General features: G+C 37.3%; 1 protein-coding gene across 3 annotated transcripts in view; it reads right to left on the bottom strand.

The window, feature by feature from the left end:
- ESYT2 (extended synaptotagmin 2) overlaps nt 1–27,959 on the bottom strand; it is an 82,844-nt gene that overhangs the window by 14,688 nt on the left and 40,197 nt on the right. Inside the window, exons 6-15 of one of the 3 annotated variants that reach the window (XM_042042759.1) lie at nt 27,597–27,686; nt 16,583–16,638; nt 11,661–11,781; nt 10,871–11,047; nt 10,374–10,456; nt 9,081–9,129; nt 8,344–8,433; nt 7,725–7,820; nt 4,778–4,879; nt 206–268 (exon numbers count right to left, since the gene is read on the bottom strand). In XM_042042759.1, coding sequence (XP_041898693.1) covers nt 206–268; nt 4,778–4,879; nt 7,725–7,820; nt 8,344–8,433; nt 9,081–9,129; nt 10,374–10,456; nt 10,871–11,047; nt 11,661–11,781; nt 16,583–16,638; nt 27,597–27,686 — 927 coding nt within the window. The remainder of the gene's footprint in view (nt 1–205; nt 269–4,777; nt 4,880–7,724; nt 7,821–8,343; nt 8,434–9,080; nt 9,130–10,373; nt 10,457–10,870; nt 11,048–11,660; nt 11,782–16,582; nt 16,639–27,596; nt 27,687–27,959) is intronic. The other 2 variants (XM_042042760.1, XM_042042762.1) reach the window with 2 other exon arrangements.

The raw sequence follows: 27,959 nt of genomic DNA, 5'->3' as shown, positions 1-27,959 counted from the left end.
GATCTTGAGTTCAGATTACCATAGACCACAGTATTTTAACGTCTTGACATTGGCTTCTTGGAATTAAATTCAAGTAAAACAAGATTACACTAAATATGTATCCGGCAATAGAAATTCCACCCAGCGTTGGAAGCAGAGTGTTGCAGGCATTCGTGCATTTCCAATTACTTTTGTGACCTTAAATGGACAACTACATTAATGTTACCTTTAGGGCTTTCTGAACAGCAGCCTTCTTCAAGCCATCAGGGTTAAATTCTAATGGATTATTCTTTTAAGTCAGGAGAGAATGAACATAGGAAGGGTTAATAAGACATGCAATGAAGCAATTTCACTAGGTTAATTAATTATGACACGACAACATAGGACAAAGCAGGGGGGAAAAAAAATCAACCTAAAAAAACCCCCAACATCTTTCAAACAAAACAATGAAGGACCACCACAACAACAACAAAGTCTGACAAAACTTTTTTTTCCCCTCTTCTCCTCTGCATATTTTTATTCTGCTTTAAAACTAATATACCCAATTTCAGTCTGCTTGTATTTCTCTGATCATTGTTTTTTATCCTAATAAAGATAATTCACAAAATATTTTATTTTTTAGCACAACTACAATATTTTCAATATGCCTTATGAGCTGCCCTCTGAATGAACCTTTTTAAAATTTGGTTGAGCGTATTTTCACAACCTAGAAGCTTCTCTGATGATAAGTCAAGTAATTATGCAAAGGAGTCCTTTTATGGGAGAAATTACAACACCTAATTGATAGGGACTTAGATCATTATAAAAGTCAAAGTTCTTAAGCCTCTTCAGAAAAATGATGGAAACACTGCATGCTAACTAGAATGAAGGTCTACTACTTTCTTCAGTAGAATGAAGACATGCAAATACACTAACAGTAGGAATTAGAACTGACTTAGCAGGACAAAACCTTGGCTGTTTTTCATTAAATAAGGAGATTTCTTATTTTAAGACTAATATACTGTTCTTAAGTGACACATGTATAACAATGTCACAGAAAATTTGCACTGAACTCATAAGAAATAATTTCAGGAAGTAAGATTTACAAATAAAACAGACTTCAAGTTAGTGTACTTATGGCTGGCTTTTTCTTTAGGGACATTTTTGTTTCAAGGGAGAATTCTGTTTTAGGAGCTGTAAATTGTGGCAATAAAATTGCATAATGGTCTTTTAAAACATTCTGGTTTATGAACAGGAACTGATATTATTAATGCTCTGCCAAAAGAAATGGCTTTCTGAAATGAAAATTAAGTGAAAATTTGAAGAGAGATTTAACCTTTATGCAGAAATATTTTTTTGCAGTTTCTTTTGGGATGCCATATCCTCAAGTTGGCCAATACATTCCAATGATTCCTGGCACTCTGCTTGAAAATTTCTATTTCAGAATGAACATACAATATCCAGCAAAAAATCACAGAATATTTTGAGTTGGAAGTTATCCACAAGGAAAATCAAGCCCAACTCTTAAACTTGAGAGAATCAGAAATAAGGTTTGGCTACTTTTGTGGGGTATTTTTCTCGAACATTATTTTTCTTAAATAAAATTAAGGAATTGTCTGCAGTTATTTATCTGATACATTAGGAACTTAATATTGTACTTAAAGACTCAAATATGGAGACTGCACACTATCTCTAGACTCATTAAAACTAATGCTTAACTACTGTTCTTTAGGAAATTTTTGAATGCCTGACAGGTATGTTCTTTGCTGGAGTTTAAGCACTGCTCCCTGTTTTCTGACAAAGATAAAAATGTCACTTTGTTTGCAGCAGTTGTGTATTCCCCCATCTCTGGAAGTGTCGAAGGTCATGTTGGACAAGGCCTTGAGCAACCTGATCTAGTGCAAGGTGTCCCTGCTCATGGCAGAGGGGTTAAAACAAGATGATCTTCAAGATCCCTTCCAACCCAAACCTCTCTGTGGTTCCATGATCTAATTCCTAAGGCTAAACTCCCTTCTTCTGCTAGCCATGGTTACTGCCTCTCTCTCATCATCAGTGCTGGGCTCCAGACCTTAAACTGCCACAGCCAAGATCAGGACCTTGGTAAAGGCTAAGTAAAACAGAAGGATTAGGCCATACATCTCACAGGCTGCATTCCTCTGTTCTACATAGAGTACAGTATTTTCTTTCATAACAATACGACACAGCATGACTACAAATCTCTTTCTGTAGAAAGATCTCTTTTCAAATCTCTTTCTTTCTATTTCCACCCCACATTTATAAGGATGCAATGACTGTCCTCTACAGAGAAGTACATTATTTTTTCAGGTGGCATCTGCAACTTACCAAGATAATTTTGAATCTTAAATGGCCACTCAACTTACTGGACATTTTTGCTTCCCATTTGTACCTGCATATTCAATACATATCTTTTCCCTCCTGTATTATTATTTCAAAGAATTTTGAAAGTCAAAACCAAACCTATGTGATCATACATAAGGGCAGGCAACCACAGAGTCCTGGATATTGAACACATCTCAATTCCTCTGGAATCATAGCAAGGATAGGCCAATAGGGACATCAACTGGAGCAAATATGTTTAAGCCAGACTTCAGGTTTCAAGGGAAGAAGCTGCAGGTCCACGAGAATGGTGGCTGACAGGCTGGGAGGAAGGAGACTCAGAGAAGAAAAGGAAGTATTCAATATTAAAAGGGAAGGTCTTGCTTTGGATGACAAAGTAGTCTTGGTATGGTTCTGAGTGTCTCTGCAGTTATAGGCAAAGAGGATGGGTTAGCCAAGAAATATACTGATAATGACACAGTGGAATTGTCTAACAACCAGTGTCATTTGCAGTAAATCCTAATAACAAACCCATAAATTATACAACTAACAAACTGGTTTGTTATTCAGCCAGCTCCTGATTCAGTATGTTTTGGAGTATGACTCATTACTTCCTTTGACTCACTAAGTGTTGCTTGGGATATCTATGAGTGCATCCTCACCTGATAACCAGAAGACAGTCACCATCTGTAAGAGCTCATTAAAAATATGGATAATTTATATATTATACAGACACCAAAATTGTTATGAACTATTGATTAGCATAAAACTAGTGTTACGTTTGGAAATTAAACTAACACTATTCCTACTCCTTAACTTCAGCTAAGTAAGATTTAGGTGGGTAAATGTCTGAATTTGGTGTCACAAACCTAGATTTGCAGCAGTCAATAAACTCTCTAGCAAGGAACAGGGAGCACTCAGGATTTTCCTCTCCTCATAGGAAGTGAGTGCCCTTTTTAACACTTCCCTCCCCCAGTAACTCATGTCACATATTAGTTAGAGACTGAGCTTGCAGGTGTGAATGTCTGTGTAATAGCCCATGTTTAAGGATGCCCTGGGAACAAGTGCAGTTCTAGGATTGCTGAAGCTGGTGTTATTCCTGGGCTACTTTAGAGACCTCTCCTCTCTCCTGGACTCCAGCCACAACCCTCCTCCTCTTGCTCGCAGCAAAATCAGCACCCAGGAAACTGCAGACCCAGGCAGTTCACAGTGCTGCAGAAGGCAATTCAGACGTGGCTTTCTTAGAACAGTTGCTGTTCCACTCTGACTCACAAATTGGTTCAGAGATTTGGATAGTTTTGTCCAATTTCTAAATAAATGCTATTCTATATAGACAACCTGTCCTAATGCAAAGATCCTAAGATCTACAAAAAATCAGTGCTACACCCTTAATCCTGCATTTTTATAAAAAAACCCCCAAAACTTTAAAGATTTATCTGTAATTGTATAACTAAGAGAAACAGCAACTACTTAACAGTTTTAACACCAAGATGATGGAACTATAGATTATGAATTGCCTTTCTCATTCATTAATTTTTAACAAGATTTTAGAATGATTATAACTGTTTGGATACATTAAAATTAATCTCTACAGAGAAACTAACAAAAAGGACCGTAGAAAAGGGTTTTGCTGGGCTTTGGAAAGGTGTTGTAAAATCAAGGATTATGATGTAGCCAGCCAGTAACATATTTATCTGCACAATCACCAAAGACAAACCCACCTCTCTCTGGCAAAAAGATTCTTATTCTGAACAGATTATCAGTCTTTTTGAAGATACCAAGGTTGTACTTCCAGATTTAACTGTAAGATACTCAGAGGCTCATCAGTTTTTAATAATTTTGGAACATTAAATGCAAGCAAAAAATATTACTTGGTAGTTCACCCTTGCCTGGATTTTCCCAACTACAGACTAATTTGAAAAAAAGAAAAAGAGCTTGGGAATTTGCAAAACAAGGAGCATCATGGAGTGAAATAGAATTTACAAGGGAATTTATAGTTTGGGAAGCACAAAGAACTATACCCATTTTTAAAGCAACTTGAACCAGTGTGGAGAGGTTGCAAGTTCTTACAAATATTAAGTGTGTCACCTTTTAAAGAAACTACAGGGATGTTGGTTGCAGTATTTATTATTTTAATTTCTTTTCAATAAAAGCCAACAATTAACCAGCACACAGTGTGCTAGGACAGTATGCATTTTATTTCTCAATGAATCAGCAATTTAAGTGTAACAGCTTTTACAACAAACTTATCTTGGGTTTTTATCATGAAAGGTTAATTACTTACCCAATGATATGCTGATCAATGAAATTTAAGTAGCCTTTAAAATGCAATAAAAATAGCACAAAAACAAAGCACACTTGTTGAAACCATGCAGGAAAACAAATTGCATGCTCTCATTCCACTAGAGTGAGTGGCTTTAGTAGCACTAATCCACACTCTGGCAGAGAAAAGGTACAATACAAACAATACCAGAGAACTCACAAATAGTGCTCTATAGAGTGAGGTAGTGTTTTCACAAAAGACTAGTCCCGATGCTCTCCTCTCTTTTAAGTATCCACACCCAAAGTTTCCCTCGTAGATACTCTTAGGAAGATGGAAATGGAAGGAGAAAGCAGAGTGATGGGATTGTGGCAGAATGAATGCATAAGCAGCTTTACTACACAAAAAAGTTAAGGAAAACAGTCAAAGGATTCCAGAGAAAACAGCAGGTAACAAAAAGTAAATATTTGTCATTACAAATATTTTCGTCCATTAAATGACTTTCTGTAGAACAGAAAGTTCTTTTTATTTTTTTATTTATTTTTTTATTTATTTATTTTATTTTTTTTTGCTTTTTTATTTTTTTTAATAATTATTCAAATATATTAACCCACTTTCCAAGTTCACTCTTGGTAGTTCAGATTTATATGGCAGATCCAACTAATGTTTACTAGCTTAGAGACCAGCTTTCTACACCATTTCTGTTTCTTTTTCAGATACATCATCCCAGTGTGCCAGAAACTCACAACTATGATGCACCTGTGAAAAACAAAGGCCTGTGTTGGGGTAACTCAAAACTGTGACTCAAAACAAGGCTGAAGGCATGATCTAAAGTGTACCAGTGATAAGCATTAACTTAAGGCAATTTTCAAGGCAATAAAAAGTAATTATTCATGTAGAAAAAACTTAAAATTGTGCACAAAAACCTCCAAAGTATTAATGAGGGTCAGTGTAATTTTAACCCTTCATTCTCTTTGAATTCTCTTCTCCATAAATACAAGCAATCCAAGAGATTAATTTTCTATCACTCTACACAACCCCTACCACTGAACTTGAGCAAAACATGATAAGCCAGCAAATTCCATGTTTAGTCTTGTGAATGTTGCTCATATTAGAATCCTATGGCCACAAAAAGCTCTATTTACTACAGTTAACTGCTGTTCATGTAGAAGCTCCATGACATTGTCTTTCTAGAATGTACAGAAACCTTTTCAGTCCTCCTGCATAAAAAAGTCTTCCCATGGTACTTCCCCCTATTTGACCTAACTGTGAAGTCTTTTTGTATCTGGTATTGGAAAATTTAATTTAACACAGTCTCACATTATTTCATTGTTGTAAACTTGCACATGGAATTTTCAACTGTTCCATGTTATTTTCTATTATATTCTTTACATTACTGGGAAGAAAATGACTTGAAGTTAAATACTGAGTCATTTGCAGCAACTGTGTCTCTGGGCTGGTGGAGGAAGAAACAAGTAAGAGGATTAAACAGGTCTCACACTATGACCATCATTCTCAACCCACCCAAGCAATTCTTGTCCTGTAGACAGAATATCAGCTACAGCAATAGGAAATTTGGGATGCTGCTCCCAAATTTCCTAACTGGTCAGCTTTGTGCAAAGAACTCCCTGTTTCTCTGCCCTGGAGTTTAGAGATTTACTGATTAAATGAACTGAAATTAAAATACTGTCTGCAAAAATAGGTAGAACTCAAGGTTTGCAACCTAATCTTCCAGAAGGAGGGAGACAATGTTAGAGAATGTTTGTTTAAAACAAAAGATTTAATTTATGACAAAGCCTCAGAGTATTTGCTGGAGAATGTAATATAGAGAATCAGACTTGTATAGAAAAGATTGGAACTGGTGTACGAGAAAACTTTACCCTGTTTTATTTTAAATAAGAGGCTGTAGTGTATTTTACCAAACATATTGAATTTGTAACTGTTTCAGTAGAATTCAGTAGTTGAACAAGAAGATCCATAAATTGGTTCAGTTGAATCTAATACACAAAACAGATGGCAGACAGACTTTTTGTGTGTTGCAGTATTCTGAAACTGATGCTAAGCACACCACAATTCCCTTCTATTCTGTTACTGCTTACTCTGTACTGTAGTAATTCTATTTTTTTTCTGCTAAGTTACAGAGTTTGCCTGAACTCAATATATGGTGAGGTTGAAAAGATAATGTGAGGATCTATTCCAAATGAGTCTTTTTAGCTTTTAAAATAGCCTAGAAATACTACTTCCAAACTCTGCTCTCTATACCCTGGAACACACATGAAATCACTAGTCAGTCATGTAAATTGTTTGGGCTACTAAGGATTCATTTGTTACCACTGTGATGCAACATTTTAACTTAAATTTCAGCAGACAAATCTGCAAAATACTTGCAAAAAATCCAAAGCTTGAAAACTGTATCCTCTGATAAGTATTTTAGTCATCACTTCCAGAACCTCTCATCTAACAGAAATGATGAAAACCACCAAAACTCAGTTAAGCTTCATATATCTATTTATGGTAGGGTTGACTTTACTCCTGCTATCAATTTCGAGCAGGAATAGTACTTCACTAACCTGAAATAAACTCCAAAACAAGTTATTTCACAGTCCCATTAGATAAATCCATAGAGTGAGAGAACATGATTTGTTTTTATGTTTTGCACAAGCAAATAAACCATCCTGCAAACAACAGTCTGATAGAAATCTCATACAAGTATTCTGGCACTGTGACATCAACTGCAAAGGATTCATTTCATGAGGAGGACTTCAGTACCTTCAAATCTCCAGCAATACCCTAAGCCAAAGCAAGCAAGTTTACCTGAACTCATGGAAGTAGGCTTCTCCCAGTTAGTTCCTTAAAATTCCTCATGCTAATCCCATACAATTTATGTAAAATATTGTGTAATAAAAACATGCAGCCTTTCAAGTCCAGGAAAGGAGCATTCTTTAAAGAAAAATCACACAGATTAAAGAGTAATGTTTTATTAAATATATAGCTGTAATACTTTGCTACTAAAAAGTGGACCTTACATTACACGTCTTGAAAGGAGAGAAATTATAGAGAAGATGGCACAATGTGTGTTAGTAAAGCAGTGTCATACTACCAAGCAAGACATGCTGGGAGTACTCAAGAGCCTCTGTGACAAAAGGGTATCCATGAGAATGTAACTTACAGGCAGATTTCTTGCTGAGTCCAAATACAGTATAAGCAATGCAGATGAAAGCCCATCATTAGCTTGGTCTTTATCAGCTCTAATGCTTGTTAGCACCTAAACCAAAAACACACTGTAAGCCTTTCTGGAAATCAAGTATTATTATTTCCTGTCCCATTTCTGGGGGGGAAAAAAAAATCTCCCCGAAAGAAAACATTCACAAATTCACAGCATGAAGCATAAAGAGTAAGTTTTCAAGACTCATACAGACATTTCAAAACCATGTGCATGGAAATTTGCACCCCATTTCGTACTATTTTTTTTTAGATTGGACAGATTGTAATATCATATCCAGTTTTATCTCCCAGACTAAGGAAATGTTAACAGATATTCTCAAACAGTAACATTAAGAGAAAAGAAGTGAACTACAAAAGCATTTTAAAATCTCATTTAAACCATTGACACTTATGACTGGTTTGAGATTTCTAAAGACAAACAGCTTGGAATAAAGTTACAGGTTTCTCCAAATTCATAGCAGCTAGAGAACCGGTTACATACTTAACAAATAAACAAAAAAACCATAACAAAATCACCCCAGAACAATTAAGATCAGAATGAAAGTAATGTGTTCCTTTAATACCTTGTCTAGATTGTCAGCAGTTGGCATCAATGTGAGCCATTCCAGTTTTAAATGCAACTTTCCTTTGGACACTTCATCCAAAGTAAACCACTGAAAATTAATCAAAGTAATGTGAAATAATCTGGCACCAAACAAAGATATAATTGCAACTGCTTCTTCAGGGCATTTAGGAAACTCTAAAGTCTACTAGGAATCTCTCAGAGCTGAAGCCCACATAATCTGAAAAGATCTGATCCATTAAAATATCCTATTTTACGTAAAATATTACAACACAGAATGACAAAAACAGCCAGACAAACCTCTACATTATATGATAAAAGCATATTTAAAATACCATAAAAATTCTTTAAGTTCTGTAAAGATGTTCTGGGAATACAAACCCTACACAATGTTCCTATAAAATTCTCTCTCAGGACAAAAATTAGTCTGCTGCACCTAATAATAGTTAAACCCAGCAATTAGCTATTCTCTTGCAAAAAAGCCTCTCACCAAATATATAAGTTACTATTTTTTACATTTACATTTGCATAGGACCGACAAAGAATGTCATTATTTTTCAGATTTCATTGGTTCAGATATCCCTTAAACCCCTGTACTGATCATCAGGGAATCTATTTCTACAGCATTAAGGTTATTCTTGCACATACAGGAACTATGCCCAGGAAAAAATAATGCAAGAACAACTACATATACAACATACGGGCCTTTGTAAACCAAAACTTACTGAACTTGCTTACCTCGTCTAGGAGACGCTCCTTTTCAACTTCAATTAAATCAATCATCAAACTAGAAAAACGGAGAGAAAAAAGTAGTATTTTAGCCAAGAAACAAAAGATCTAGCACAGAATTTAAACACCACCCTGTGCTCGCTGAGTATCCAGGCTTCCACTGAGATCAAAAGAGCAGCATACTATTATTTTAGCCCCTAAGAAAAGAAGAAGGAGGGAATGAAATGGCACAACGAAGATGAGTGCAGGAGAACAGAAAATAAGCCTACACTAGAGCCCATTTTGTAGCCACAAGGGCAGCTGGCACAGTATGACTCACATATATGTGACCCAACTCTCAAAACAGAGACCACATCAAAACTACCCACTGGAAATAGCACCTGGACATATGCTATGACCAAATTCATGCCTTGGCAGTGTCTGGGAGAGTTCTAGTTCTCACAAGCTAAAAATGTAGCAGGCAATGAATCTGCTAAAAATTTAACAGAGCAGACAACTGCATGCCAGCACATGAACATTTGTCTGGCTTTTTATTTTATTAGTACTGATGTACACATTATCTCACTTCCCCCCACCATCACTTCAGTGTAAGATTAGGAAAGTGCAAAGAAAAAGAAGCCTTTGTACTACCTACTTCTTTATTTTAATGAGAAGTAGGTACTGTTGCTCCTGTTAAGAGAAAAGGAGCTGGAAAGGTAAGGGAGTTCTACTCTGAATGGAAAGCAACAATGGGAGGTTCCAAAACTCTGCAAGAAATAAAGGTGACAAATTACTGGAGAAAGCAGCTGACTAAAACCCTGAAATGTTTATGGGTAAACACCTCTGGCCTATGGAGTCAAAGAGTGAGTCATGTTTGCAAAAGCATTACAGCAAACTTTTTTCTTTAATCAAATAGTTAAGATCAGCTCTTAAGAGAAAAACAAACTTCAGACACTCATTTAGAAGCTATGGAGATGAAGATGATAAACAGTTATAAAGCTATATTAACTTTGCCTGAAGAAAGAATTAAGACTTAGTGCTAGCTTACAAACATTAAATCAGCTAGGGCACAATTCTGGGTACCCACAATACTTACCTTGTTTTTTAATAGAAGATGTAAACATATAGATGTGTATATAAACACCCAAGCACTTTTTCATATAACAAAAATGAAGTAGTTAGGGAATTACTATCAAGATAATTGATTTATAAATACAATTAGATAGCAGAGCAACTGCAATAAAATAAAAATACTAATTAAAGAAAAATTACAAGATTTTGTCTCTTTCCAATACCTAAAAACATATTCTCCATAACATTTACCTTCCCAGGAAGTCATCTTTATCTGGATCTTCATCAAAGAGCTCAATCTCTAGCTCCTGTCCTGGATGTTCATACACTAAGGCCTGGAAGTTCAGTGAGAGGGCACTGTCAGTACAACTGACCAGCTTGGTTAAATAGCATAGTAACATAATAACCTGCAGTACCTCCGTGTAATAAAATACATCAGTAAGCAAATGCTTTAAAAAATTGCAGTTTAATGAGTAGAGCAATTTTAAGAGCTTTTCAGATTAAATTTGTTAACATTGGCTCTAAGAGACCAAATTACTTTTTCAAAATTACTGATGCTCAGTCTAGACAAAAAAAACAAAGAGTATATAAAACCAAAGGAGAATTTCTGTTTTGTTACAGAACTTTGGGCTTCTAGAGGGAAACATCAAGAAGCTCCTTGAGGACAACCCCAAAATATCCTCTTTAACAAAAGAATCTTTAGAAGATAACTCTTTACAGAACATACAAGGTATTTTTATTGGTTATACCTCATAAACTTCATTCCATTTTGGATTGAGATTTTCTTTGATGACCTTGCTTTGGAAAATTTGGTTGCCCACACGGATGATTCCATAAGGATCTGACTTTCCTTTGACAATCCCTTTTAAGTAAGTATCTTTCCCCTCCAGGTCCTGAGCTTCAATAAAGTGTATTCTTAGAACACCCTGAAAAAGGAAAAGATGAGTTTGTGTAGTAATCTGAAAGCTTCCATGTCATCACAACTTACACAATGGATGTTTTATCATTGCCATTGCCATTTCCTTAATATGAAACTTATTTTGGACATACTGTAAGCAAAAAATATCAGTGATGATCCACACACACAACAGACCTAGCACTCAAGAGATTCCTAAAAAGAAGAACTGTCATCAACCATCAGAAACATGCCAGTTACATCAAGAAATACCAGGTTTCTGAGAGTAGCAAAAAATAGCAACAACTTCTTAGTGAAGCAAACTAATAGTAATTTTCCATGATAATATAAAACATATGGTACTTAATTTTTAATCTATACAGTTGAACTATATTGCAGCAAGTAATATGTTTAAGATTCCAGCAAAACAGAATAAATAAATAAATAAATACATCTTTCTTGGTGTTCTTTTGAAATATTGACTTCCCAGAAATCATTAATTAAATCAATTATTATCAGTGACTGGATTCATAGTAACTTGTATCACTGCAGTAACTACTTAGAAATTCACACAGATTGTCTTGAACAGTTACTACAGAAAAAACAAAATGCCCAGTTATTAGTGTTAACAGAAACATGCTTACCTTTGGTATAGGAAACCGCAGCTGAGCAATCTGCACTTCACTGACAAGGGGGACTGTAATTCTATTTGGAAGGACCAAGTAGTTGGATATAATATCCAGTATTATTGTATCTGATAAGCCACTGTTGGAGAAAAGAATCCTCAGTTACTTAAAAAAAAAAAAAACCTCCTTTTGCTGCTTAACAACCTAAATGGAAAAAATATTTGCCTTTCTGGGGGAGTAGAAGACACATCTGGTTTGTAAACTTAAAATAAAGGATTCTTGCCCAAACGGCCACCAGGTGGAAGCAGCTGACACTGAATAGCAAAAACCACAGGGATGGATTTAAAGTTCCCATTTCCCTGCCACAGCCAAATTTCCCCCTCACCCTCGCCTTTTAAAACCAGCCCGGGTAAAAGGCTATTGCGTAAGTTCTCTTGTCTGCATTGCATACAACCAAGCAGATGGTAACTGTTTATTTACTTTCATATTTCAATAATGATTTATTTAACTCTTCTTGGAAGTTTGGCTACCCATTCCTGCATTGTTATGAAACCAGCTGTCCTCTTGAGCTGGGAGGACCATCATTTAAACCACAGACACACAGAACACAAGCTCACGGCTGAGCAAAATGTAGCCTAGGGAAGCAAAACAGGTTTTGTTCAGTGAAAAGGGAGTGGCAGTGCAACCACACTGGCAATGAATCACAGAAAACTCAACCCCACACCCCTCCACAAACACAGAAATGAGAACAATTTCCTAAGCTACAAGTTCACCCAGCTCAGGTCTGAACTGACAACAGATCAGTTCATTGTCAGACCAACAGCACTGGTTACACACATTGCCTACACGGGCAAAGGGGAGAACACAAGTACCCAGGAAGATCTCAGGAGTATGTCCAAAGGTTCAAAGAGGTAATTACAAGAATACTCTGAACTGCAGAGGTGCATTCTCACTAAAGTTGGTGGAGCTGCGATTTCTCCTCCTAAATACACTCCATGATTCCCTTTTTACAGTCTTTGTGAAATCAAGATGCAGATAATAATTTGCTGGATGAAGCACTTGCATGTAAGCACCTTGTGAAGTTTTTCTAAGACTGAATCTGAAGCTGGGAGTAGCTCTAACTCAGAAGCTAGCCTATAAAAACACAAAAGCTGCAGTGAAATGTGATACATATTACAGTTTCATTTGGAAAGAAAATGTTGTGGTGAGCAATTACCATTATGCTAGAGATGGGCAACAGAATGAACCCATTAAATACAATCTGGCCCATTAGAAATGCACACTGATTTTCATGCCAGAGGTTTGCAACCTGTACAGCCTGCATCCCCTTGGCTGCCCACTTCCACTGCAAACCCAGATAACTACAATACGTGATGGAACATGGCTGACTTTTTAATGGTACTCAGAACAACAGGAACAGAAGGAGCTCAAGGCTGCATCAAAATCAATGGACAGGTCTGTGCAGGCCTCTGGTTAGAAAGAAGAAACAGTGGATAATGTTACGATACTGCTCAGAGGAAAAAAGTTTCCTCTCCGCTTCTGTGGGATAATTCACATCTGCCCTAAAGAGTCTTCATTCCCCTTCCCTGCATGTAGAGCTTAGCCAATCACATTTACAGAGATTTTCATTCTATGTGAACTCTAGAAATTCAGTTTCAGTAATTCTTAAGACAAATACTGCAAGATAATCCTGTTATCTGAAGAGAAGCTTCATTTAGCCATCATTTTAACACTGTGCTTTTCAAACTTTTAAGTTTCATTTTGTCAAACATCTAGTTTTCAATTTATGTATGCTAAATTCTCTGAAATGAGCCAAGAAAATAGAATTCATTATTTTCTTAACAGTTGACAAAAAACTGAAGATAAGCATCTCAACCAGTCTTAACATTAAAAGGAAAAAAATAAACAAACCCAAGCTGAGGTGATGGTAACTACAGAAGCAACAATCACACTTTTCAAAATACAAGTCTAATGACAAAACTCCAGTATAGAGATCAGGTAAACTTTTTTGTTTCTGCTTTTGTTAGTGTCCCTACTTGGCGAGAAAGCTCTGCCTTTATGCTCAGTCCATGAAGAACAGATGACTAATGGAGAAAACCAACTGACCTAGGCTGCAGAAAGCAAAGGACCAGTGCAAGGAAAGCAAAGGTACCAAAGCTGCCTTGAAAGAAAGGCTGCTGTGTTCTCCTCTAGTATTTCCTTAAGATGACAGACTTTATGAAATAAGCCACAGGCATAAATAAACCTACTCTAGACTAGCATAAGGTTCAGAGACTGACTAACGTTCAAATAGAACTACAGCAATAAGAGACTCCCTTAAATAAGAGAAAGAAACAGTAACACAACACAGCCCAAGCACTGGAAGGACTCACAATCCTTTATGCCAGCATCAAACCCCAACTCTGACTCCAGAGTTTATTCTCATAATTTTTTCCCAACATTAACACTTGAATTTCACTAAAACACCTGAGAAAAATGAGCCAGCATTAATGAAGTTTCACCAAGTTATACGCAGAGAAACTGAGCTCCTAGAAGGTAGCAGATCTCTTAACTTTAAATATAGGGAGCTGAAAAAGAACACTCGAGATTGTACGTAACCTACTAATGAATTAAATGAATTCTAAAACAACATTATACTTTCAAGCTGTTTAAATCTCATCTAGTATTATCCAGCTGGGGTGCTCTCAGATGCAAAGTATTCTTCATGAATACAAGGCAAAAATGACAATCTTTTGCAATTTTTGTTACTTAAAGTAAGTGGTCTGACCTATGGAAAACACAGACAAACACTGACCAAACAACAGAGAAAGATGCATCAATATAAACCCTTATGCTGATGCATCATTAAAAAACAGCTTCCTAAGATCATAAAACTTTAGTCAATGGTTCTTTGTAAAATTACTTTTTCAGTTCATAAAAAGAAAAGAAGTATGCAGTGTTTCATATAGTTTGTTAGATATAGTTTATTAGACTGTCTTCAAAAGCTCAATTTCACTGCAGAAAAATAATTGTTAGCTGCCCACTCTTTTTTATTGCTCCCTACTTAACTTAATTTTTATCAGCTGTGTATTTTTCCTGTGCTGTCTTTATTCATACTGCAGAAACAGCACATCTCTGACTGCATAGAGTGTTTTCACTTTATCTCAAGCAACCCCAACATCTTCCCATCATCATCTACAACTCCTCCTGACAGCACTTGAGTATTCTCACAGCCTGGCTCCTCCTCACACAGAGATGTTAATTCCACTTCTCCACAAGCTGTACTAATGATGGAGTATGAATTACTTGTATGTCCTTCTCATTGTGGAGTCATATAGGAAGAGCAATGAAAGTTGCTAACAGCTGACAGGGAAGCATCCAGCAGCTAACACAGAAATTCAATTAGTAGAAGACATTTGCAGAGTACAAATAAGCAGTTTAGTGTGTAGCCAACAGCCATAAGACTAAAAAGGTACCGGTGGTGCCAGCAATCTCTTGTTCATCATTTTTTATAACAACTACAGTATGTCAAGTCATCATACCAAAATATACAACTTACCTATACAGATAAGAAAAACAAATACAGCACTAAAGAAACCTCTTGGCAAGGCAGAGCATGAGTCACCTCAGTTACAGTTACTATAGAAACTATACCACGTCTAGATGGCACCAGTCTGTGCATGTGTAGCCAAGTTTGGTTGCTCTGGAAACCATAAACTTGAGATATTTAGCGAGACTTTGTTTACATCTGAGGTTTTGTGTTTGCAATCGGGCAAATACGTAGCAGGATGTGGATCTCAGGAGCCTAGTAAACTTAAGTACTAAATGTAAATTTAGTCATATCAAAAGAGCGAATTATTACTCAGGAGCTGTATTTTGGAAGCCATTTTCTCTCACTGATCAAGAAAACCTCTTTCCTCAGAGACGGCCTTAAGCAGGCTTGAAACGTGAGCAATTCTTGCAGCCATTAACCTACTTACTGCAAGTTCTAATTTCGAACTGTTCAGCTGGGATTGCATGCAATGGCTTCACGTGTCTAAGGAAAGCAAAATCCACTTCAGTCGTGCAATTGATTACTCTGGGATTAATTTAATACCTACATTCAAACTCCTGTTTTGAAACAACAAAAAATTAATTCTGGAGTCAGCCAACTCTTGAGAGTATGGGATCTAATAAAAGGGGTAGTCACAAAATCCAAGCGTGTATCAGATCCACCACTATCTCCTTTGCCATTGTCTCCATATTAAAAAAGCCCCTGGGTAACTATTAAAAGCTGGTAATTATGAATATATTCATGGATTTAACTTTATCAGGATTGCAATGATTCAAAGCAGCTTGATTTGCACCTCTATTGATGCTTTTTAATCTGGGATTTTATCCTGTGGTTTTAGGAAAAGCTCTGAATAAGCTAAGCATTTTTATAGCTATATATGGTCAATATTTTTGCTACTCCAGTTGACCTTCACATAATACACTGAAAGCTTTAAAAGTAAGCACTTGAAGATATTACAAACTTTATTTAATTTGAATAGTCTTAAGGTATTTCTAACTACCTTTACACAAGCAAATAGAGATGGATTGGCATACAAAGCCAAGAGCCAAGATGTCATGAACCCACTGGCATGAAAGGAAGGCTCTGTGCCTTTCTGCTGTCCTAGGAGTTGGCAGATAGGAAATTCACAAGATTCTGGAAATCTGGAAAGGCTGAGAACACTAAGAGAAGTATATTAAAAATTATATTTCAAAGTACTTTTCACAAGACCTCCTAGATATACTTTTGGCGTACTTTGACTTGTAGTGAAATCACTATCTTCTGCAAATTGAGCAATTTCATATAATTCCACTTTAAGAGAGAACTGCTCAGAGTCATCTAACCTGAAAATGATTCAATTGATGGTCTTCGGATTTTCTAGGCTTTACTGGGGTGCAGATATAGCAAACACTACTTTAGGTATACTCACTTCAGTCCTGGGACATCCAGAAGATTGGTCAGCCCAGTCCAGTTAATTTCCAAAAGCTGTGAATTACAGAGAAAAAAAGGAGGGGGGAAAAAAAAAGGAAGGAAAAAAAAGAAAATCAACTTAGAATTCATAACACTGAAGAAATAAACCCAATTGTTATAAAATCTGATCAGTGGAGAATTAAGCAGTTTCCAGGATTTTCTTAAACAAACAAACAAAACAACCCTCTTCCATTCTTAAGAATTTTTAGACACATTTTTTAAAAGTTATAAAAAGTTTCACCATTCTCTTATCCACTCTTCCACCGTGCACATAAATACACACACCCCACTATATACACAAGTACACAGGATCTACTCCATACAACCAATACAGAATAATGGAATGTGGTCCTATTTTCTGGAGAAATATTTTTAGAGTCACCATAGACCTGTTATAGATGAACATGAATTTGCAAATTATAATAAACTGACAAAGAATCCCACGTGAGACCAGGAAAATAAGAGATCTAGAAGACATAACCAACAGAAAGAATGAAAAATTCGGATTAAGAAGGTGGAAAGAAGATGGGGTAACAGCTTGCAAATATAAGAGGAGGCTGTTTTCAAGGCACAAGTTCATTCTATCACTGATAAAGAAGAAAGGTATTAACAGGATTAAATATCAAAGTGAGAAAAAGACTCTGAAATAATTAAAAGGGATAACTAATTGCTAGATCACACATACTTTCTTCACTGAAAATCTTTGCAGAGTATTATGCTGTATAAAGGTACCTATTCTGTTTCAGGATTGCTGGCACTAACAACTAAATCAAAACATCCTTTTTGATCCCATAATATTCTAATTCTAGACTGCAAAACCAACAGACCCGAGTTCCTCCAGTTCTCTCTTCATTGAATGATTTCTATTAACTTCACAGAAGTTAACAGAATATTTAAACAACAAACAAAACCCAACTCACCCAGTTACCACTTTTCCAAATCCAACTCACCCAATCTAAGCATAACTGTATGAGAAAAGGATATTGATATTCCTCAGTTAAGAAACTAAAGGTAGTGGTTCAGCTAAAAGCTAAAACAAAACAACAAATCTCTACAAGAACAAATGTTGCATATTTTCACAGACAAGAATCATCACCCTGCCTTCATATTCTTTTCTAAAAATAGCACATAACATTTTTTTACAAAGGATCTATTAATAGCTTAATTAGTGATTTCGTTTGCGAATACTTCCAGTAAAGATAACACATAATGCATTTACTCATATAAGGAACACTGTTACTTAATATACTTTTGTAATAGTAGCAAAATATTTAAATGAACAATATTACCAAGCCTATGTGCAACAAACACGCAGGAAAAAAAAGACAATCATTATCCTTTCAATGAAAAAAGAAAGATGTAATAACCAGATATTCCAGAACAAAAGGCAAGACATATCATGGGACACACTGCAAGAACCTACACAAGCCAGCTCCATGCCCTTGCCAGAAACAGGGCTAAGGCTATCCTGGGCTTCATGAAGACAATAAGGGACTGGAACACGATGTCATGAGAGATGCCCAGTACCTTAATTACTTTTGTGGCCCTTCACTGGACTTGTTCCAGCATGTCCCTGTCTCTCTTGTACTGCGGAGTACACCAGTGCTGTGGTGAAAGGAAAAATCTCTCTCAACCAGCTGACAGTGCTTCTCCCTAATGCAGCCCAGGATGCTGCTGGCCTTCTTTGCCACAACTGCACATTTCTGACTCCAGTCCCCCTTTCTGTCCAACTGAATAGCCCATATCTTTTCCAGCAAAGCTTTCCAGCCAGTCAGCCCCCAACCTGCCCTGGGGGACAGGGTTATTCCTTTCTAGGCACAAGACTTCACATTTCCATTTGTTGAACTCCATGGGATTCCTGCTGGCACATTTCTCCAGCTTGTCAAGGTCCCTCTAAAGAGGAGCACAACTATCAGGTGTATCAAGCACTCCTTCCAGTTTTAAGCAAGCAAACTTGCTGAGAGCACACTCTGTCCCACCATCCAGGACAGCCATGAATTTGTGCTGGCTCCAGTATTTTCTCCTGGGTAAACCACTACTGACTGTCCTCCAGCTAAACTTCATGTTGCTGACCACAACTCACTGAGCCTGAAGGGTTTAGCCACTTATAAACCAAACTCACTGTCCATTTATCTAGTCTGTACTCAGCAGTTTACCTATGAGGATGTGGCAGAAGACAACGTCAAAAGCTTTGCTGAAGTCAAGATACTCTGTATCCATAGTTCTTCCCTCATCCACCAAGCCAGCCTTCTGATCACAGAGGGCTATTGGCTTGGTTAACCATGAGTTCCCATTCATGACTCCCAACTGCCTACTCCCAATCACTTTTCTTGTCTCTTCTCCCTTACCAGCAGGACCAAGATCACCACTTGAGCCCCTGTGCCCTTGAATCACCCCCACAGCCGTGCAGTCACGTTTCGTGCTTTCCAGATCTCCCCGTGCTGTTGATCCCCACAAGGAGGAGCAGCAGTGGGTAATAATCTGAGGGGCAGACAAGCTTTAACAGTTGCAACATCCTGAATCTGAGGTCCAGGCAAACAGAAACCTCATGAGGAAACAGGTCAGGCTGGCACATGGGGCCAGGAGTCTCTCAGTAGTGACCACTTTCCCCTTTCTCCTGATGCTTCAGTGCATTCAGGCTCTGCTGGCTCAGATGCTCCCAGGCCCTCTCTGCTACACTTGCCCCAAATCTGTTCCACACTGCAAATCTGCAGATGGGATGGAAGTCATCTTCCTTGTGGCAGAAAATTTCCATCTTTCCCTATCATGGAAAAATTCCACCCAGTAGCTTCTCCAGAAAGTCAGAGATCCTGTTTCACATGTTCCCTCTCTACAGAGAATCACGCTAGATGCCTATGTAAGGGAAACTAATTTCAGACTAAGCCATCTACCTGACATACATTTCTTATATATGAAAGCAGACTGTCAGAATCTCAAGTAAAAATTCTTCAGCAGTTCTACAGAGATTGCTGACTTTCATCCTTCTTCAGGTGAAAGCACAAAGCTACCACCGGCTGCAGTACCACTTTGTATTCAATGTCTTTTTTAAAGCACCTCATTTACAACTAGTTTTGCTCACTTTCTAATAGAATACTAGCAGGATTATTTTTGTGAGAAAAGGCTAATGCACATCTGCTTATAGAATACAAGCAAGTCTAAATGGCAGTAATACCTTTCAGAGGAGAGTAAGTTCTTAGCTAAAACTCATACAGTAACTGAACAGTCTTTTTCCTTTTTTTTTTGAGGTGCTATATTTTTTCTACATTATTATCAATTTAAAGGTATGAGGTTTTTAATTTCCAAATTTAAAAAAACCCTTGTTGAAAATAATTTGTTATAAAATGGGTTCTTTTACGTTGGTATGTAAGCTTTAGTTGTACAGTTCTAAAATAACAAACTATGTGCTAGAACACAGAACATTTACATTTAGGAAAACTAAGATGATTTCACTACATTCTTCTTTGAAAATTAATTGCGCAAATTATTAGTATATATTCTCAAATCTCCTCTTCATCTTAAATCTGGAAAAAAAAAGTTAAGAATTAAATAATGTGAATAATTTCAGTTTTGTAGTACTTCCTCAATCCTGCAGACCCACAGATGTTTAAGTAATATAGCAAACAAGTAGCTCAGTAGTAGCTGATAAGACTAACCACAACTTGAGTATTCAGACTGATTCTCTTGTTCTAATCACGAGTTTTGACTGTACTTTATGAGACACTTTAAAAATCTATGCAGTCTACCAAGGTTCTAGAAGAAGTAACTTTATACTGTTTCAAGACAAGGAACCCAATTTATGATTTATTTTTTCTTTACTGATAGGCAAAATAGAAGGCAAATGCACACCATAAATACCCTCAAAAAGGGGTTCCTATCCTAAGGTGTTCATACCTGCATCCTGTATTTAGCAATTTTACATAGTGATGTTTTCAGACTAAATAGCAAATGAGAAAATATTTGCATTTCCTTTTGTTTTCATGTTTGCATACCGTAATTAACACAGCAAAGTCCTGTAGTGTCTCCTAAACAGACTTCACTGAATAAATGCATTGAGCAACACAATGCATGTTGAAATTCAGCATTGAGAAACATCTCTTGCACTGGACTGAAACGCTAATTCCAGCAGTTTCTGTATTAACTGCCAGAGCCCAAAAGAAAACCAAGAACAACCTAAGAGATGCCACTGAGAACTGATACTTTTCATAGATGTGACTAAAAGCATTTCAAAAGGCTGCAACACAGCATATGAAACACAAACAGTGCCTATGGTACAACCTCAGTGTCAGTATTTTGATTAGTACACACCTCTGCTCACAAACAAGGCTACCCATTCACTCCATCATCAGTCCTTAGAGCATGAAGAATGGAAAAACAATTACACAAATAACCTGAAAACAGTGCTATTAAGAGTGGTCACTTAGACAAGAAATACAATTAGTACATACAATATCAGAAATTCTCTTCACTTATTGTACAGGACTAAAGACAAAGAACAATTTCAGAAATGTTAAAGACAAATCTTCTTCCATTTGAAGCTGAAGCTCAGAAATTAAAAAACATTACTTTGGCTAAGCACTTTACAGGATTATTAGAAAAGCTTTGCAAATAAATCTTATGCCATTAAATGTTGTGGAAGGAATATGAGCCTTCAAACTCCTGGCATAATCAAGCTTTCACTGTTTGGGCTTTGAAGGTAAGTTCTCCTTGCAGATAAAATTTGTTGCATTTGCCCATCACAGAGCTTCCTTTCCAGTTCTACCAGAAGCACCCAGCAGTAACACAGACTCTAATTTTAGTCTGCAGGTATTAGGGAGAAATGCTTTTTTTGTTTTCTTTACTTATACTTTTTTTAGTGTTCTATCTGCCCCTGCCATCACCTCAACATTCCATTCAATAAAGATGTTTCAGGTCTTCTCCTGGCTTCCAAAGGAAATCAGACCAGCAATAGATACACCGTTTGCAACTAAGAAGAGTTTTCCAAAAGGCAACACCAGTTCAGACAAAAAACATCCTTACACCTGCAGAGGTATAGAAATAGCACTGACAGCAGACAAACACACAGCAGACTGAGAAGAAATGAGGCAAAGAACTTCTTAATAGGCAGAAGGGAGCCCCCCAGTCACAGTCCAGCCACATACCAAGGGATTTTATTCTACATTTTGGGGACTGCCATGCCATGACTTGCTGGAAAAGAAGATGACCCCCTAACTTGTGGTTCTGACATAAGTTACAGGAACGTTGCCATCCTAACTAACTGAAGAGTGCTATGGAGAAAAAGGGAGCAAGCAAAGGACTGCCAGCTGATGAATCTTTTATGAAGCACCAAATATAAAAAATTTCCATATTTAAAAAATCGCTTAACAATATAATTTCCTTCTCTGTCACTGCTTTAAGCAATGCATAATTCCCTTAGTTTAGCTAAATTCAGAGAATGCCAGCTGGTTCTCTGCAGCAGAACTAACAGGGCACTGGAAAAACTGTGTGCAGGATTTGTCACTAAGTGAAATTCTGCCAGAAGCCAGAAACGATGGCGTTTTTCCACAACACACTGAAACTGAGAGGTGATGTGCCTTACAGAGCTCACTGATGTGCCTCTACCAGCCAGCTTACTGGACAAAGGCAGGATTCCAGACACCAGTTACACTTTCCAATGAAGTAGTCTGTGTGTCTTGTTACTCAAACCTCTTACAATTCTTCCTCTGCTCAGAGAAGTGAAAACAAATTTTGTTATCTCCCTGAAAACCAAGAAATTAATGTCTTACCAAAGCTCTGTACTGAGAACTAATGCAACACATACATTAGAAGAGGTTAAAAAATAAAATTTAAAAATAAACCCCTGCAGCCTATAAGAAAAGGCAGTCTAAAACCTCATGAGTATCTCTATACAACATATATCTCTATATGACATTGGGTGTTCTCAAGACCCTAGAAACCTTTACAAAGGGAAAAATACGTAGTGGAGTATAGAATACACAAGGCCATAAACAAAGTTCACAGACGCACAAAAGGCAGCCTCTAAACACTGCCAACCTTCTGGCTTGATTTGGCTGCCATAAGCACCACTAATTCTCAGAAGGGAAGCCACACAGTATTTTCAAATGCTGATTAAAAACTTCCTGCTAAACAAGTTATGGAAGCGTTAAGACTTCTGCAGGAAAAACTTAAGCCACGAGGAGACAGTTCCATGGGATAAGCTGTGTTTCTTCTCAGAAATGCATTACAAGGAGGGGACTAAGATGCCCTCTTCTGTTGCTTGTGAATGGTCATACAGAGACATGGTACAATTTGTCTGTTAGCAGAGCAAAGCCCATCACCACCTACAATGCTGAAGTGCTGGCATTGTTGTAATAATTTAATATGTAACATTATCCAGTGTATCTCCCAGGAAACTCAGCCGCTCAAAAAATACTACAGAGAGTAGTTGCTACAGTAGTCCCACTGGTTGCTATAGGAAACACGGAGTATCTCTGCACAGAAATCGTGTTCAAAAGTTTCGTAACTCTCTGAAGATTTAAGTGAGACAACTGCTTGAGAGGTAAGATGTATAGTCGAGGGGGCAGAAGACAAAGCAGGCAAGTGAGTTAAGTGACCAGAAGCAGGATCGCAGTTGACTTTACACAAATCCAGTGCACCTGCTGTTCTCCACAGTGCCAGCTACTCACAGCTTCATTCAAGCCAATTCTCTCCACTCTCTCTACTCCTTCCTACCCTTCTACCAGTCTGCATTTTGGTTCACAGCCTCACACCAGTCTTGACACTCTCCTGACTTTAGTGAGCCGGCTCAGGCTGCTAAAATACATCCGAAGGACAGGAAACTGGGCACTTCTTGTGATGTTCAATATCCTGCCAGCTCATCTCCCTTAGCCAGCTTCCTCTAGCAGCATAAGTTTCAACACTGGTGTAGGAGAGACAACTACACTGAATGGGAGGGCACAGGGAAAAAAGAATATGGTGCTGTGGAAACACCAACTGTGATGGCCCTTAAAACATCCCATAAACTACCAAAATCTAAAATCACTGAGAAAAAGATAAGTTATAGCAAATTGTAAGTATGCTGAGTAGCAGGGCAAATCATTCACTTCATAAGCAACAAGACTAATTCTTAACAAATATTATTCTAACAGTAGCTGTGCATCAGCATTTATACAGGTGTTCCACAAACCTGACAGTCTCATATGTTCTAGAGGCAATCTATGCATTCTACATAACCACTTTATGTTTATTTCCAGCCATTTCACTGGGACTCATTCTTGCTGCAAGCACTCCTTTTGAGTCTAATTTTCATCATACTTATAATTTTGGAAGTCCATCCAGCCAGTTTTCCAAAGGCAGACAATATTAAATGAAACTAAATCTATATAAAAATAAATCAAAACTACAGGACAGAACCAATCTGTAAAGTGAGTAGAGGGAGAGTAATACTCAAGTCAGAAAGTAGAAAGCAAAACTGTGAATCTGAAACTGAGAGCTTTGGAAGAGCTGCCCAATTTTCCTGGAAGACATCCTGTTTTCCAGCCATTGTTCTTTTTAGAACAATAGTATTTTTATGTGTTTGTCTTATTGGGAGGGTCTTGGCTTTTATTAAGAGAAAATGATTGGGTTAGGACACACCCTCAATTCTGAGTGCACCACTGAATAAGCTTTTGAAAATTACCCATTTATAGTACAACTATAAGCCACCTAAACTTCTATAACTGAACCACAAATCAAAATAACTATGTAGTGACTTGTGCTAAAAGTAAAATCATAACTAAAACTTTGGGAACTGAGTATCTGGTAAATATATATAATGTTAACATTATGAGAAGTATGCAAAGAACCTCACAAATCCTGACTGTTAATCCAGTGCTACCTTCTCTCTAGCATTGACACTCAGATTTAAAAGATTGCTTCAAACATTAGCATGCACATATTTCCCTCCCTTAAAATCTCCTACATATTTGGACATTTTATAAGCTGATGAAACTTTTAGCACCTTCTTCACAATAACAACAAAATACAGTATATAAAAAGGTTTCATAAGATGTAAGAACTCTTGAAAGATCAAAAATTTCATGTATTACTCAGAAATATGAGACTGGTAAACTCATAGGCCATGTTGCCTTATATAGTCATTAAGTCCAGCAAACAGATGATACAGAGCAAGAGGAATTGTTGCCAGTTACTTTAGACTGGAAAATATGAGAACAAAATCTAATGCTAGCTGCCAACTAATTCCTCTTCTCTTCTAACAAAAATATTTAAGAAAAGCTTTCTTTGGCTGCAGCCACTTGCTCTCTAGTAAGAGAACAGAATTTGGTTCTTGCTATAATAAGCATTATTTTACATTTTTCTACCGAAGTCAGAAAAATAAACACTGAGAAAACACAATGCAGTGGGGAGAAGTCTGCTTGGAAAAAGCTGAACAGCCATGGATAACTGTCAAAATTATGGGCTACCTTAGATTATTTGTTGAACCATTCACCCTTAGGTTTGCTCAGACCTTGACCACTACCTTAGTTTTTAAATGAAAGGAGCATGAAAAATACTTTTAACATTTTTGTAACTGAATACTTTTGGGGAGAACTTAACTTTTTAATAGTCCAAGCTGATACTCCACTCTACTTCCCATCCTTTTTTTTTGTCCCAAGTCAACCGAATCCCTAATAAAGTGTCATGGGGATAGGAGCAAGACAAAATTACTGTGGGCAAAGTATTTCCCAAAGTTCAGAAACTGACCCCAAATGACAGGTGTTTCACTTGGTATGTTTTCAGCTTCTTCTCTCACATGCAATCTGTCCTAGTTACGCACTTTGCAGAGGCATCACCCTTAGAGTGGATCAGGGACAGAAAGGACTGGGCACAAGTACCAGATTGAAAATCTACTGGAGAGGGCTCTGGGAGTACCAGAAGTGGAAAGTTTGGATACCTCCTACCAGAGCAGGATGCTGGGAAGCAGAGCAGTGCCAGGAACTGCTCATAGGGATGCCTGCTGCTGATCTCTCCCTCCCTACCACGGCCAGCTTTCCTACCTCTCCCCCAGAAGGCACCAAACAGAAGCATCTGCAGGAGGTACCCCAGGGAAGCAATCCAGACATACTGGGTCAGGTCATGGCTCCAGCACAGAGTGTGTCAGAATGGCTTCTGCAGAAGGACTGTACAAAGCAGAACTGAGAGAGACAACACAAACAACAGCTAGAACATGGAGAAAGGTTATTCCTGTAGGGGGAAAAAAAAAAGGCAACGCATCCATTCACACAGCTACACTTTTCTCCCTGCTCCTCTAAACCAGAATGTTTGCATTTAACTTCTTTATTGGATGGTCCCTGGAATGAGCTGGGGACTGTACTGAGTATGGAAATTGTTTAGGAGAGGACTAAATAGCAAAATAATATCAGAGAGTATGCTAACAATAATATAGTGCAAACCAGCATAAGACAGCATTCAATCCTTGTCAGGGCCATGCTTACTTTGTTACTATAAACATGAAGATTAACAGATGTCCTACACTCACTGCTCAGCCAGAGGGTAAAAATGAGGTGAAACTTAAGCAGACATCTCCTCGTGTATAGGCTCACTTCAAAGAAATCTGTGGAAATCCAAATTTAGTTCATCCCTAGTACATCATCAAATGTACTTCCTCAACTATTTCCAAATAAGAGCAATGATGTTTTATCAGTTTTGCATGAACTAATTCACTTTTACAAAAACACTGACTTAATCAGTCTCAAAATATTTCCAAATCCTTGCATATTTTACTAAGATTAAAGTCTCCATTCATTCTACCCAAGCACACATGGTTTCTCTAGACAGATGAAACGATCCAAATAAATAACATAAATGATGCAAGTTGTTTCTAGGCCATACATAAACACCCAGAACCAAACCTATCTTTTCAACAAGGTAGCAAAAAATTTATCATAGAACATTTGTTCTTAAGAACTTATTACAAGAATGTGATTTCTTTGAAGAAAATAACATGCTTTCTAAAGTTGAAGAATTCACTCTCGCCCCCCAAGCCTTTTAAACCAGACCAACTTCTCAGAGCTCCAGACTGCTGATGAAACCAAGATGATCAATTTGAGATGCTTCAAAGTGTCTAAACCCATACACTTGTAATTTGTGACCTGCCAGTCAGAAACTGTTAAACCTTGACACCGTAAGTTTTATGTTTAATTACAATATATTGAAGAAAAGCTTCCAATGGCAAATATACTTCCAAGTAAGAGATGGAAACAATTAATTTCTTTAAAGAAGTCTGTGTAGCATAAGAATTTCCACATTGTTCACATTTTCTATTAAGCTCTCTTCCTGATACAGTACTGAACTTCAAATTGCTGAAACTGCCTCACACACACATACACAACATCAAAGAATTGTCCACCAGCCAGTCAGTGTGCAATGTGTACTATGTCACCCTTTATATTTTTATAAAACAAGATTTGCTGAAGTGCTGTGCCTAAAACTGAAAGCATTTGAGGGCTGTCCTCTTGTTCACACACGCTAGTCGGGCTGTATCATTTTCCTACCAGCAAGACCTTGTGGGCTCAACTGTGTTTTACTATTATTCCTGCCCAAACGTGCACTTGGGCCTAGCACACTTTCCAGCTAAATTCTGTTACCTTCTCTCTCCTTTCCACTTCTGTGAAATTTTAAGTTAGATCATGTACCTACAGAATGTCATGAGAACACCAACAGAAGCTTTTTACAAGCAATCTAGATGGTATCTTTTGATCTTGCCTTATTCAGAAGGCTTGTAATAAAAGTTTGACAGCTTTGACAAAACACACTTCTAAATTCCAAGGTAGTTATTATCCATCTTGGTTCCTGATAGCATTCATAAAATTTGTCCACTGCTTATCTGTGAAAGCTCAACCAAACAGTAGTGATTTTCCAAATTCTTTCCTTTTGCTGCTTAATTCTTGCTCCATTATTTTCTAACTACCATCATCAGCACTGTCAAAAAATGTAGAAAGGGAGAGAAAAGTGCTTACAGGTTTCCTAAGGAAAAAAAGGGATAGTGCTCCAATTAGGGGCATGTCTCCAATTAGTGGCTCCAGGATAACCCTCATGGTGCCATGGATCTGTGGAAAGGGAAGAAAAAAAGACAATAAAATTGACCTTAGTTCAAGTTTTAAATAAAATTTATTTGCTGCCAATGCTCACACTTCTAATTCATTAAATTCTTGCTTATGGAAGATATATATAAAAATTCTTTCTTACTTTACATGTCACCCAAACCCAAAAAAATTCACACAAGCATTCAACAGCTGGGCTTAAAAATTCATTACATTCATCTGTATCATGCAGTGTCATGTTGGTGGTAATTTCCTAAAAGTGTGAAGTAGATTATTTCT

Source organism: Corvus kubaryi, unplaced genomic scaffold, assembly GCF_017639235.1.
Source record: "Corvus kubaryi isolate FWS band 111438036 unplaced genomic scaffold, C.kubaryi_AGA036_p1.0 37398, whole genome shotgun sequence".
NCBI lineage: Eukaryota > Metazoa > Chordata > Aves > Passeriformes > Corvidae > Corvus > Corvus kubaryi.
This window is presented reverse-complemented; position numbering and strand designations above follow the sequence as displayed.